The sequence below is a fragment of the Sipha flava genome, unplaced genomic scaffold (genome assembly GCF_003268045.1).
Source record: "Sipha flava isolate LNK unplaced genomic scaffold, YSA_version1 236_pilon_pilon, whole genome shotgun sequence".
NCBI classification, from domain to species: domain Eukaryota; kingdom Metazoa; phylum Arthropoda; class Insecta; order Hemiptera; family Aphididae; genus Sipha; species Sipha flava.
In genome coordinates, this window is record NW_020272878.1 from 1,473,395 (window position 1) to 1,489,451 (window position 16,057).

The window sequence follows — 16,057 nt, forward strand, 5'->3', positions numbered from 1 at the left end:
TCCTTGATAAATTTCCATTTTTTATGTTCATAATGAACACGATCTTGATTAAAAATTTTACTTCTCAAAAAATTATCTTTTATTTTATTAAAAAATAAAATAACGACATACTCCGAAAGTTAAAATTACTGGATACTTATAAACTATTTTTTTGCGACAAGTACCTAAGGTCTGTACTTAAGTAGTATCTTATCTTACAGTATAGTGGTTTTTGCTTAAATATTTAGAACTCGTTTCTCCGCATGGTGTTTGAATAATTAGCTCTAATACGTAAACTATAATTACATTTAGAAACGATTTTTTTATTTATAAGTTTTTAAAATATTTTCATAACAATTAATTATATTCAGACAACAAGTCTTTTTTTTTTTTTCAAACCATGTTGTACTATCATCTAATTCAGTGTTTCTCAACTTCTTTTACCCGCAGAACCTTTACAGGAGCTTAAACGTTTTCTGGAACCCCAATATTTTTTCTATAATACTCGTATTAGTGCAGACATATGTTTTGTACACTTTAATGAGTGGGTTATCGGACACTTCCGGCACAAGAGTGTCTTTAATATAAAAAAACAAGACGGCTTTAACATTTTTTTATTTTGTTTATTTTTATTACAATATTATAAATTTACACATCAAAGCTAAAAATTTAATATTTGTCTCTCATTACCTCTAAGATAAATTCAACGAGAGATTGAAATCTTTCCATAGTTTTTTTCATAACTTTTTTTAAATCTGGAGTTATTCCTGAAAATTGGATTCGTAAGTCCGGAGCCGCGTTCAGTTGATTCCGAAACTTATTCTTAGTCTTTGTATACCTCAAAAAGCTATAAAATACGCACCTCACATTGGGAAATGTGTTTATTCCAGTTCTATGTTCAAATCAAAATATTGCTAATTAATTTATATTTTCTCAAATTTCTCACGGAACCCTTCGCCCAAGCTCACGGAACCCATGGGTTCCGTGGAACACTAGTTGGGAAACACCGATTTAATTGATATTATTGATCCAAATAGGGTTAGTTTCAAGAACTCGACGTTAACTTATATGTGTATCACTGAAAATAATATATACGTGTACATCTGTATAATAATTTCTATCTAGTTTATATCTGTATATTTAGTTAAATTACTTTATAGGTAAATTTAAATATCTACCAATTAAAAATAAATTCATATTTTTACAAATAAAACACAAAACAAGTACTGATTGGAATAATAATTGTTATGTAACTTTATTTACTTTTATAAACATATAAGTGTTACGTATACAATCGCAGATTGTAAAATTATTTTTTATATATTATTATTATTATTTATTATTTATTATTATTTTTTAATGAATTGGATGATTATAGTAAAAAAATGATTTATATTTTGATTAAATTATATTTGTTACTTGTTATTATTTTATATATAATGCTGACCATGTATGTTAATTATCATTAATGTAATAAGGTAATAATCTTATATATTATTCATTCAACATGATTAATGGATGTTTCTAGTTTTTCAATAAATAAACAAACTACTTATAGCTATATTGTACATTAATATTTTTAAATAAAAATAATGTTAACAATTCGAGCTCTTTTCTTGGTTGTGAATACACACAAATATAACTCAAATTTTTAGTTTTTATATCTTATATTTTATTACTATAGTATTCATTGTACATAGTAAATTGCTCATATATAAATAACATCATTCTGTAATGATGAAAAATTTATTTTGATCTTATGTAAATGTTTTTCTTTTTCTCTCTCTCTCTCTTCTTATAAATATATATGAAATGAATATATTTCATATAAAATATACATTGATCACATTTGAACGTAATTTGTAATCCATGATAACCGATTGAGCAAGGTCGTTATCGGCCGACCTTTTTGACGACATGATTGAGTACGGTAAAAAAAAAAATATTGTTGTACAACGTTGTCAGATTTTTACTAGTATGTATTATTGTAGATTACTAATAGGAAACTAACCTAACCTAACTATTAGTCGAAAAAATTTCGCTACCGATTGATGGGTACCACGGAAGCTTAAAATAACTTTGATAGATAGTAAACCAGAATTTTATTTACAACGATTGCATTGTTATTGTTTGTACTTATGCTGTAAATAATAGCCAGTCTGTTCTGTTGTCTCGTGTGCTCGTGTTATATTTCTTAATAACGTGTATTTTGCAAATTGAAATAGAAAATAATGAAATAAAAAATATTTTATCCGAGAGAAGCAGAGAGTTAGCTAATATTGGAGCTTTCAAGAATATGTTTATTGGGATAAGAAAAAATGGTGGATTATTATTATTGAAATATTTTACGGTACAAAGCGGCAACGTCGCACCTATTTTTGTGGTCAATCATGTAGTTTTTGGGTTTTTTTTTGGCTCCTATTGTTTGATTGCAACCGTGCTCAATCGGGTTCCAGCCTTTGTGATTCTGTAATATTTTTATATCCAGGTAAGAATTTTCTTTAAGATTTATAAAAAGAAAACATCAAATAGATAATATTAAATCTGTATGCAAGACGCTCGACGTTATTGATATCTTTTTATTTTTTATTTTTATTTTTTTTTAAATAATAAAATGACGTTTTTCCATGTCATTCAAAAAAAGATCTGTACTGGTCGTTAAATCAAGGTTAATCTAAACTCTCTAAATTAGTTGTGTATTATAATTATAATGTATAATTTTTTTCTTAATCGGTTATGTATTAATAATATTATGACACTTGTATGAAACATTTGATACCTCTTCGACATACCTAATAATATAACTATGATTTGATGCTTCAAATTAATATATAAAATATATGCTCTTTAATTTATTATTTATACGTTTACGTAACCAAAATTAATGTTATAGTATTTAAAGTGTAAATGAAAAATGGTTTCATAATAAAAGGTAGTTCTTATTAAACCTGTTAATATCGTTTCCTACAACTTCGAGATATATCTAGATTATTATAACAACAAACAATGATGAACGGGAAAATTGAATTGATTTGATACCATACGTACACAAAGTTTAAACAATGAATATTAATTAAAAATAATTATCGGGAACGTATAGTAAATTATATAATATCAATGATTATGCGATATATTCTGCATGCAAACAAATACTTTTTGCGCATGTAATCATTTAACGTAGTTTTTAATGGTCTGACGGTTTTATATTTTTATTTATTTATTTATTATTTTTTTTTGGCAAATAATTTATACAGGACTATGATGTTTAATATGGAGAAAAAAGTACTCGTTTTTTGTTTGGATTTGAAATTCAAGCACGTATATCGTATGATGACAAGATAAGAAAAGTACGGTCATTTAAAGGGAAAAAATCCAGTTTTTGTAGACAAAAGAAGAAAAAAAAATCGAATTTTAAAATATCGTCACGAATTTGTTATTTTTTTCGAGTGTTTAACAAATTATCATATACTCAAATACGTTTCAAAAACGAAATGGTAAAATTACTTTAGAAATTTGGTGATTTTTAAAATTATTTCGTATTTAATCTATATATAAGCACATCTGCGTCATACTTCATCAAATCGTTAAAAAAATCATAATGAAATCACTGCAGTGTGTATGAATGCGCTTTATCCACGTATATTTAAAACACATGTATAATGGTCGTCGTTTATTGATATTAATAACTTATTGAGTACTTAAATACAGATAAAACTGATACGACTGTAAGATATTTTTTTAAAAAAAATAAAATATTGTACTTATAAAAATGTATTTTTAATTTAATATGTAGTAAACCAAGATGAAATAAAACGAAAAAAGAAATAAGTTAAGATAAGAAGAATAATATGATAGATAGGATAGAGAGTAAGAAGATTGAGGGTGATGGACATAGGATTGTATTAATTATCTTCCTCCTAGCTTAAGGGAGAACTATGGGATTTATAAAAGTTAACCGATCAGTGAAACTGAATAATCCTGAAAGCCAAATAAAATAATACTTACTTGTTTCGTAAATTATGTTCGGATATCGATGAGTTAGACACTTATGATAACTATTTAAGTAGAGTAATGTTGAAATAAAGTGAAACAAATACAGGATTTGGTAAACTGGTATTGGCAGTGATACTAACACAGAAAACGAATCATAGCTAAGAACTATATTCATTTTAACAAAATTTTTAATCAATCCATATATGATCCAATTTTTAAATTCCATATAACTGTTTTTTTTTTTTAATTATATTTTAAGTATTCAAACGATAATTTCCTACATAATGACTCATTTTTAAATGTTTTTCTTCAACAATAAAATTTTACATGAATATTTCTATATGTCATGATTATTTTTTTTTTTTGTATTTACCTTGAAAGTTATTATTAGGGATCGGATTTATATACGAATGCATATATCTATTGGAATAAGCATTTTGAAATCCTATGAGCATTGTCCCTGATTTAGATATTTCTCATTAAAATAACACTAATTTTACTTTGCATATTTTTCATATTTCAACGTTTTAACCTATTAAATGCATATTTAATGCATATTTGTAGTTTTATAGTGAATATTATTATTAATAGCACATATATTCGTTTTTGTCGTATTTTCACGTTTACAGCCACATAATATCGATAAAATTGCGACCGAATACACAGGATTGCCGAAGAAATAAGAAATTAATTTCATCAAGTTGATGAACTCATTTCTGACGTCAAAAAAGTTTTTTAAAATCTCCATTGCGTACGACACTTTCTGAAATATGGCCCCTAATCTAACACTTCCACCTTAACTAATATTAACGCGCTGGGGTACATGGTTAAACGCAGCCTTTTATTATTGTGACAACTTGGAAATTATTAATGAAATAATTCTTCAATTGAACAGTGAAGACTCTATTTCAATTAAAAATTCACAAGATTTGATAAAAGATCCTAATTTGAAAGCTAATTTAATTTATATTAAATCAAATTTTAAAATAATTCCGATTACGATAAAAATGTTAGAATCAAAAGATTACTTGTTATCAGAAGCCATGATCAAAATTAAAAACGCAAAAACCACATTAAATAAATCAAAAAACAAAATTGGTGGTATTATATATGCCAAACTTTAACCATACATTTCACATATTTTTACATTATTTTAATAACATTTTAAGCGAATATTTAAGTACACATTTAAAAATATATACATATTTTATAGCATATTACAGCATTTTTAGAAGCATATTTTGAGAATTTTTGTGCATATAAATCCGGTCCCTAGTTATTATTAAAGATCATAAAATAAGATAAAAATGTTACAGGTGCAATCATTTGAAAATAAACTTGATAAATAACACTAAATATGTTTTGATAATTGGTTACCTTCCCTTTGAGGAAATTTCTAGTTGTAACTACTAAAGCTATTATTTTTATAAAACTATATTTTTCTAGAATAAGATACAAATAGTTTTATTTGTTTATGTAGTAATTTAAGTAATTTTTGTCTTACAAGTAGTATTTTAAAAAATTATTTCCGTGATGACTGCCTTTTATTATTTATAATAATTTATTTTTGGACACTTTTCAGCTACACAGAAGCACATATGATATGCATGGAAAGATCTTTATGGACAATCGATTTTTATAGGATGATGCTTTAATTAGTATGCATGTGGGTTCGATAGCTCGATCAAACACTCACAACAACGTGTCGTATGTTAGCTCTATATGCCGATACGTCAATGGTCCATGGGTTGTTTGAAAACCACCAGCCCTGAAAGCCAAGTCACAATTCGATCTAGGGCTAAGGCTTGAACCAAAGATGGTAAATTGCACGTAGATTACTAGTTACCTTTGTCGGGTTGAGGTTTATACGAAATCTTGCTTCTGTTAGTTTTTGGTTATATGTCCGCTGAAATAGCAGCTAACGGATCTTTGATCAGTTCAACTCAACATTCTTAAAACATCTCATGGGATTAACGCATTCTTCTCCGAGTAACAGCTTACGATTCGTGCTTGCCAAGGCTTCCCGAAGGGTTAGGTTAGTTAGGTTACCTAGGCATATCACTGTGGGATTTAAGTAATAAAAATCACTCACAATTTAATTTAATTAAAACACTATATTATATAAATAAGTATGTACAAATATCGATACGCGTTACAATTGCGGAGGAATTGCCGAATATATCGTGGAGTGTAATTCACGGTGTGTCGCGGATTGTACTCACGGACTGACTGAATGAGCGTCTGACCAGCCGGTATATATATATATATATATCAGCGTCGATTGTCTAGAACATTCTCGAAATTACCTTAACGAGATAATCATCGCATATTCTAGAACATGGGATTTCCCCTTATCCACTGACAATATTGTAAACAACTTGGACGATTCGCGGTGCGTTGTTTACGACACCATATCACAATCGTAGTATTATACAGTGAAACCTCCCTTAACGGACACCTCTAAATAGCGGACACCTCTAAATAGCGGACGTTTTTTCGGGGACGGGTACATTTTCACCACTTTTATATAGGAAAACCTCTAAATACAGGACACTCTAAATAACGGACACTTTTATGACATTGATATTAGTTATTTTTATCTTAAATTAAGAATTACTTTAGAATACCTGAATAAAAACGTTATCTTATGTGTACATTATTATACTGTACATGAAAATCTTATCTGTTCAGTCATTGAAATATTATCGCGTCAACGAAGTATTGTAACTAATGCATTGTCCTATGTGCATTTAGTTGTGTTTGTGGTGCCAACGTTTATTGTAGTGCGAATTTATTTATTTAACGTATTGTTTATACAAACTTTATTGTAGTGCGCTATGGCTAGCAAAAGAAAACGATTAACTTTAAAAGAAAAAATAGACATTCTGGAATTTCGAACATCAAATACAATGGGCGTTCGTGCATTAGCAGACAAATTTAGTGTTAGTAAAACACAAATTGCTGATATTATAGCAAATAAAGACGCTCTTTACAAAACTTGGGCTGAAAATGGAGAAGAGAAACGGAAATGGACAAAGCTACAAAAAACAGAAACCTCTATAATCAACAATGAAGTATTAAACTGGTTTTCAAAATTACGAGAAAAAAATCTTCCTGTTTCAGGACCGATGCTTCAAGAAAAAAGTAAGCAAATCGCTGAAATGCACGGATTCGATTTTAAAGGCTCTAATGGCTGGCTTGAAAAATTTCGGAAAAGAAATAATATTTCTTTTAAATCAGTTTGTGGTGAAGCAGCAAGTGTTGATGAAGAAGCCGTTGATAACTGGAAAGCAAAAATACCCGAAATTATAGCAAACTACGCAGAATGCGATATTTTTAATGCAGATGAAACGGGATTGTTTTATAGAGTTCTACCAGATAAAACCATGGCGTTTAAAAATGAGATATGTACTGGAGGAAAAATTTCAAAAGAACGTTTAACTGTACTCTTGTGTACTAACATGTTAGGTGAGTTTGAACGGCCACTCGTCATAGGCAAAGCTAAACGTCCACGAGCCTTCAAAAAATTGGATATTAACAACTTTCCCGTCAATTGGTTTTGGAACAAAAAAGCCTGGATGACGACTGAAATAATGACTGAGTGGCTTATGAAATTTGATAACAGAATGGGTCAAAATAAAAGAAAAGTTTTACTATTTTTAGACAACGCGGCTCCTCATCCACATTTAAAAATGAAAAATATTGAACTTGTGTTTTTTCCACCTAACATGACTTCTCATTGCCAACCGCTTGACCAAGGAGTAATCCATCAGTTTAAGAAATTATATCGTACGCAATTGTTACGTAAAGCTGTTGCCGATTTGGATGCCAATTCAAGTCAACCTATCAACATAATGGATGCAATTTACTGGGTGTCTTCATCTACAAAAAACATTCAACCCGAAACAGTGAAGAAATGCTTTTTGCGGTCTGGCTTTAGGCACCGTGATAACAATGTTACAGACGTTGATGATCTACTTACACCAATAGAAGAACTTGGCAATCTTATTAAAGTGATTGACAATACAATTACGGAAAATGACTACATAACACTAGACGATTGCGTAGAGACTTACGACGCCGATATCGAAAATTCATCTGATACTACGAGCATGTCTACCCAAAATGAAGAAGAAAGTGATGAAGAAAATGATGGGTCCGAGGATCAAGAAATTCCAAAAATAAGAAGTCTACGAGAGGCATTGCTAGCAGTAAAAGACATACGTACATATATTTCTTCTATCGAGGTACAGAATAGTTCATTGTTCTCAAACACAATCCAATTAGAAAATGCCTTAACATACGAAATAACTACGCCTGCAATTAGTAAACAAACTAAAGTAACAGATTTTTTTTATTTTTATTAGTTTTTATTTTTTTAGTTTTCATATTTAAATAATGTAAAAATAAAATAAAAATTTAGGTAACTGGTTTTTTTTCATAAATGTTAGTTTTATCGTGTATTTAATTAATGTAAAAGTAATATAAAATAAAATTAATGAATTTATTTATTTGTTAAAAAAAATATTTTCCTCTAAATAGCGGACACCTCTAAATAGCGGACAAAATTTCGGCGACCGAGAGTGTCCGCTATTCAGAGGTTTCACTGTATTATATTTTACACAAAGCGATGAAAAACTTAATTTATTTAACATAAACTCCATACAACAACGAACAAAAAAAACACTTATTGGAAAATTAATTATACTTAATACTTAATTCAATATTTTGTTAATATTTTTAACTTAGTTTAATAGTAAATTTTTTTATAAACTAATTCAATTCTGCAATTTTTTTTATCTGTGAATTCACAGATGACGATGTACAGCGACAATGACAACGCTATGGTATGGAAATTATCGTTGTGAACCCAGTTTCAATAGCGTATATAATACGCGGATTATTCTCCCGGCCCACTTCGTTCAACAAGCCAAATTATTACATGTTACGATTGAATTTGTCGGACGTCAATTTCAATGAAACGGCGACCGTCGTTGAAATTACTAAATTAGTGTTTACATCGAAATAAATATTTATAGGTTTTATATTTTGTAGCCTTAAATTTATAATAATAACTATAGAAAACACTTTAACATACTTCCAAAAAAAACAAAAATATTTCTATACATTTTTAAAATTATAATTATTAACAAGTATCTGTTTTTTTTTTTTTTTTTTTTTTTTTTTTTTTTTAAGGGGAGACGGAGTCTCAAAGTTTCCCCTGACGAACCATCCCAATCGGCGAGTCTACTCGACGTTTACAATCGCGATAATTGCTACTGCGTGCATTTAATCATCGTTTTATCGACACACACATACACGCGCATAACCTAACGCATAACCTAACCTAACGCGTACATCGCTCACTGGATTACGAAGCAAATCTTCCGGCTTAAGAGGCGTGAATACAATATGATAAACGTTTTCGAATAAATCACCTGTAACCATTAAACGTGTGTGTGTATATATGTATAGTAAATATGTCAAAAAATGCGCTGATAGTAATTTTTCCGCAACTCGTATACAGTACAGTGGTGGTGGTAGAGCGTCGTCGAGGTCTATAAATCCCATCCGAAATAACATGTAAAAACAAATGTGAAACGTCGGGAGTGGTATTTTTTCTTTCGCCTCTCGCATGCGCATTTGCTTCCTTTTTTGTATAGAATCTAAACATCCTTTTCAAGTTATTATACCACTGATACCACTACCACCATAATCTTTGCGTACAACAACTGCAGTATAATAGGTAAGAAGATTTCTGGAGAAATTTCTAACACGTCCGTAGGTGATGATTTTTTTCTACGGTATGAATCCCACTGTGTGTGTGTGTGTGTGTGTGTGTGTGTGTGTGTGTGTGTGTGTGTTTGCTTTTCGATTAATCGTTTACATTTTAACGGCACTCCCTTGACTTAACAATAATTTATATGCATACTTCGACAACGACTACACTGATGATGGATTCATGTCGATTACTATAATATCATAATAATTATTATCGTAATTGCCATGTGTTTGATTTCGTACGTTCACAGACATTGATACAATATTCCCGATGTGCATCGGACTGTAACAATATATTATTAGGGTGACACTCGCTTAAATAGGTGATTTTTTTTTTTTTTTTTACTTGTCTTTTACTTTAATATTGTTTAATTTAAATGTAAAAGCTTTAAACAGAGAATCAATACGAAGAACTCGATGTTACCATAGAGAACAAATTGCTGCAAATATAAGATATTCGATCCATCCGTTTTAATAGTAGTTCATTAAGATGGAAAAATCTTAACAAAAACAGAATACGTAGATCGTCTTACCGTTATATTTTTTGGAAATAAAAATTTAAAACTTTTAGGAGTTTCACCGTTATTAAGAGGTGCGGGAAAATTTATCTCTGATGCAGTTCATGATTTTCATCAATAACTGGACCTTCTTAAATCGTATTCAATTTATGTTTTTCGATACAACAGCTAGCAATACATAACTTATGAATGGTGTTTGTGTGTTACTAGAAAAACAATTGGGACAAAATTTGTTTATAACTGATTTGTTAACATCATATTTTTTAAATTATCGTGGGTAAAATTGTTGATCATTTAATCCGTCAAATGAACAAGATATTCTAATGTTTAAAAAATTTTCAAATTCTTGGACCAACAAAAATCAAGATTCATTTGAAAATGGATTGATGAGTTCATTTCTATTACCAAAATTAAATATGATAAAGAATGGTATGGTAAAATTTATATTTAATTAATTAACTAAGTTTCAACCTCATGAAGAAAACAAAGAATTATTGCAATTGAGTTTATATTAGCTTGGAGAAGAGCTTCTAGAAAAGAATAGTTTTCCAAAATGGCTTGTCATTGAGCTAGGTGTATCGCCAAGGTAATATATTGTTTAAAAATGTTTTTTATTTTAGTCACAATTTTAATTAACGTATCAAATTTAGAACAGTTTACATTGTTTATAATTAAAGTATATTTAAAAGTTTAGTATATTTCTACAGATTCTTCAGTTGCAAAACTAAATGATTTAAATTTCTTAAAATATCTGAATAAGTACGGAAATTCAAGTAATAAAATCTATAAATTATCATTAAAAGTATTTTAAGGATATTTATGGCATCTTATTGATATACTCGTATTTAATTGGCTTTGCATTTTTTGACTACCGAATTTCAGATGATATTAAACTCAAAATTGTAAAAGCTTTAGGTAAAAGTGGGACTAGATAACCTTGAACATACAATAAGACTCCCAGAAATCTTATTTTAAATAGTGAATTTTATGACTTTGTTACATAAAATATATATAAACTTTTTACGACTATTAATATTAAAATTGACTTTTTAAACACATATCCAAAAACTTGGAAAAATAATGACGAATACCTTGATGAATATGAAAAAATAAAAAAATACTTGAAAAAATGACAAATGACTCAGCAGAAAAGGGTATAGCATTAATAACGTAATTTAATAAAGCTCTTACCAATAAAAAAGGACAACAGAAATACCTCTTTCAAGTCATCGAAAAATATAAACAAGAGTTTCTTAATTCGAAAAAATTAACCTTATTAATTATATAATTTATTAAAATCTATGTACTTATATTATTTTTCATCGACGACATTTTAATGGCTTCTATAATATATTTTTAGCATAGTTCAATTATTTTAATATAATCAAAACTGTTTTGTTTTTTTAAATTTATCTCATATTTGATAATTTTAAGTTACTTGAGAGACCACTTAATGTTTCATAAATTACTTCATGTTCTCACAATACCATTTATATACCATTTAGAATAAATTGAGAGCTTGAGGTCGTAAAAAAATAAAAAAATATATTTTGAGTACCACCCTAATATAGTAATAATATAGTATATATGTATACTGACACACTGTCGTCAATAGTCTAGGGTCGTTGTATGTTATTAAAATTGATTGTAAAGCGCTGTCGGTGCTCTGTGATAAATTGGATACATATGGGTATTGGCGTACAAACCGAAAAAAGAAAGACCACGACGACGATATGTAAGTAATTATTATAAAATATTTCTTCAATGATTACGGTACAACATCATACCAACATCATACCCTCTTACATTTAAAATCCGAGGATATTTTTACCAACGATATTAGAATTCTAGTAATACTGTACGAGACGATAAAATTCACTAATATACATCTAGTGAATGATATGATTTGACTAGGCACGATAAATTTTATATCTCGTTTTCCTCATACACTCGTTTCTTACCTTTACTTTCACATTTGGGCTCTACTATACACGAATTTTACAAAAACTCATTCAATACATAGGATTCGTAAAATATGCGCTCGTAAAACGATTCTAAATTTCATTGAACTGTTTCTGTCAGTTAAAATGTGAGTTTTCCGTTACCGGAACATCATAAAAACAAAAATATAACTTGAGTTTACTCAGAACTCGTCTTCCTTCACAGCTATAACGTTAGTCTACCGCCTACTACTTGCCAACAGCTGTGTTTAACGGATCATTATGGTTTCGACATGATTTCACTGCGGCGAACGACAGAAACGGAAAATAAAGCTGCGCTTTTGTTTCTATTTGCTATAGCATCTGAGTTATTAAAACAATTTTTACATGACCATGGTTAATTATATGGTCATCTTTATATTAGTTATAATGTTTATAGTTTAATCCATTTACCTATGTTTACATAAATGTGACAAAAAAAAAAAATATAAGTAATTTCTATGTTAAAATTTATTGTTTGTTACAGTACAATACATTATAAAGCCTATGAACAAACCAATTCAATTTATGGTAAAAAAATTTATGAATGTTACAGAATTTAGTGATAAGCCAATTTCATCTAATATAGTTGGAATTCATATAGTGAATACTAATGATTTATGTGATTTATGTTTAATACATGAGATTAATTTAAAGTATAAGTGTTTTTTCGTCCAAGTGTCAAATTATAAGGCAATTGTGTAATCGTTGTGCCACGAAATATTTTAAGCATTGTATTATTTACATTATTATATTTAATTACTTGTGTCATTCAAACTTTAATATTATATATTATTTTATTTGTATATAATAGTGTAATATATTTGAATGAGCTATAGCTATACTTAATTTTTTTTATTAATTTTTAAATTATAATTTACTTACCTACTTTTTTGGAGTAATATGGTATGTATATGAAGTACATCCGTTATATCTTATTTATGTTAAATACACATATCATGCTTATGTTATATTTAAGTATTTTAAAACTTGTTTCGAACATTAATAAGCAGTTTTATTAATGTTTCTTGTCTGCTCAGATAGAACATTCAGTTAAATGAAACATAGTTTTAACATAAATCTGATGTTTGATGAAACTGAATTTTAACAGAATTTTAACATAAAATTGACGTTTACTATTTTGTTATATATATATAAATATAACATTATTAGTAAGTCAATATTCGCGGACATTTTCAGTTCGTATTATGTAAAACTTACGTAATTTATAAAATAATTTTTAAAGTTTTAAGTAAACTTCAAACGTTTATAAAACATAAATATTACAACTTTTTTGAGTAGTGATCAAGTCATAAAGAGCATTTACTATTAGAAAAAAACTGAATTTTTTCCTTTTAAAATTGATGTACACCTTTTACCTGTTTTCTGTACATGCAATTGACTTTTCTGAGAATTTTAATAACGAAATTCATATTCAAAACTGTGTAACAGTTAATAAGTAGATACTTCGCCACATCTGTTTTCATAAAAATTCAAGATTAGCAATTACTTGTCAAGCAATAATAATAAATATTTTTGGTTTTTCTTCAAAATACTTTTCGACTTTTATGAAAAAAAAAAAAAAAAAAAGAAACGATATTAGATTTAATGTTGTAAATTCAGTTTGTTAATAAATCATTTGAATTGTCACTTTGTTTTAGCATCGCCTATTTCAATCATTATATTTATTTTATCATTTAAACCGGGTCACGATAGAATTAAAGAATTTAATTCGTTTCATTGCTCATTAACATTTAATGAATTTGCCGTCTGCCATTATTTTGTGTTCTTTGACTTTCTCCTGTGAACGCAATATTATAATATTTTTATTTGGAATTCTACAGATCCCTTTAAATATAGAAGATTTTTATTGACTATACAAATATATTATGTAATATACAACATACTATAACTAATCTAATGAATATAGGTGTAAATAAAAAAAAGTTTCCGCATGATATTAAAACAAACTTATTAAAACAATAAAAGAAAATTATTCAGTATTAACTCGTAAACAAAGTTTAAATACAAAACTCAAGCGTGTCAATGGTAACTAGACGGTAAAGAGGAATAACAAGAATAACAATGACTTTAAAATCATCAAACAATAATAATTTAACTCGTATAGTAAAAAATACAGTTTTAGTCGGGTAGTTGTTATGGGATCGATGTTACGGGTGTGTTGTGGTAATAGAACCGTAAGTACGGTTTCCAGTTTTATGGCGTTCAGCTTGTACGATATTATATCGGTTGAGTGGAATAAACACTGCGAGCGACGATGCCGAGTACACACCGAGATAATAATTTATTTATTTTATCGATCCTGACGTTGCTGTTGTTTTTTCTCATTTCTTTTCGGCAGAGAATATTACGGCAAACACACACAATTCAACGTCAGCATTATAATATAGTTCTAAACACAATATGTCGTCATGCTACACTTTTCGAGCTCCGGCGTCGCGTTATCCACACGCGTACAATAATATTACGAAAACCGTCCGAGTGCCAGCAGCAGGAACGCCGCAGTACACGCGACACATGTCTGGTTATGATCAATTTAGATATTCGTCGGTGGCGGAACACGAGCACGGGGAAAAAAAAACGCGGTCGGTAAGTAGATGAAATCGTCCGACCAGATTACGGTTCTACCGAACGATGTTACACGTTAAGAGATCCGCCGGGTCGATTGTGTTTTATTGAAATACGTAATAACGACGCGTACGCCAATATTAGACGGGTTGGAGTGGATTTCCGCTAGCAAAGTCTTTAGCGTGTTTATAATAATACGATCCGATCGGTGCTAGAGGATTGCGAACACGATGTACGCGTACAATGCGAACCGCTGTATTCCATTCATATTTACGTATATAAAATTCGGCGCGTGTGTGTTAAAACGGATTCGTCAAATATATTATTATTCTTATGTATAATATAATTTTGTACTATGCAGCAGAAGCAATGAAGCGGTGTAATAAAATATTGTTCTATACGGAGAAAGAGAGGAAAATCGTATTTATTTTTGTATAAACGAATACGTATTATACAATATAATAAATTATTAGCATAGTCGTTCAGGTAACACATCGTATTAAATAATATTAATTCCACTCGGATCGGCCTCGTTTATAGGATTCAATCAAAACTATCGTTTTTACTTGTACTCAAAAATAAATCATAATAACAATCGTAATTTAAGTGTTTTATGTGTACTATTACCATATTGTCTACCGGTTGTTTTTACTTTGACTAGGTTTTCGACCACAGCATTGCTTAAACTGCAGTGATACTACACAATTATTCAACAGAAACGATGATGCATACTGCCTACATTTTTTTTATTATCACGTAAAATCTTGCAAAACAAATATTGTGAAAATAATCTAAATTATTTATATTTTTAACTATTTTTAACTGTATCAGACACGTTTTAAAAGAAAGTAATTAATTTGAATGTAGGTCATTTTTATATTATATATATGAAAAAATATTAAAAATGATTAATTGACCATAAAGAAAATTTGGGTAACTTAAAGGATTTATGAATGTAATTATAATGTATGCTCGTTAATATATGTTTTAAATTAACAAAACAACAAACAAAATATTACGTAACGTGTATTATGCATATGTTATTGTTTATACATTGTTTTCATTTTTATTACAGTAAAAATATAGTAACAATAATAAATTCTGTATACGATAATTATACAATATTAATATTTATCATTATAAATAGGTAATATAATATATTTAAAATCTGATGATGTACTACCTAGTATAAATATTATAGTTGGAAAAGTGTTAATC

At 28.6% G+C, this 16,057-nt stretch overlaps 2 protein-coding genes across 3 annotated transcripts in view; both read left to right on the forward strand.

Moving 5' to 3' along the window:
* The window catches only part of LOC112683787 (contactin-4-like), a 577,774-nt gene that overhangs the window by 293,975 nt on the left and 267,742 nt on the right, over positions 1-16,057 (forward strand). The window lies entirely within an intron of this gene.
* On the forward strand, positions 6,414-8,965 carry LOC112683786 (tigger transposable element-derived protein 4-like). 2 transcript variants are annotated; one of them, XM_025554940.1, is made up of 3 exons: positions 6,414-7,116; positions 7,213-8,312; positions 8,787-8,964. In XM_025554940.1, exons 1-3 carry the CDS (start codon positions 6,810-6,812, stop codon positions 8,838-8,840), a joined length of 1,461 nt encoding a protein of 486 aa, XP_025410725.1. In that variant the 5' UTR covers positions 6,414-6,809; the 3' UTR covers positions 8,841-8,964. The 2 variants fall into 2 exon arrangements, with proteins under 2 accessions (XP_025410725.1, XP_025410724.1); XM_025554939.1 differs by having other exon boundaries at positions 6,414-8,312; positions 8,787-8,965.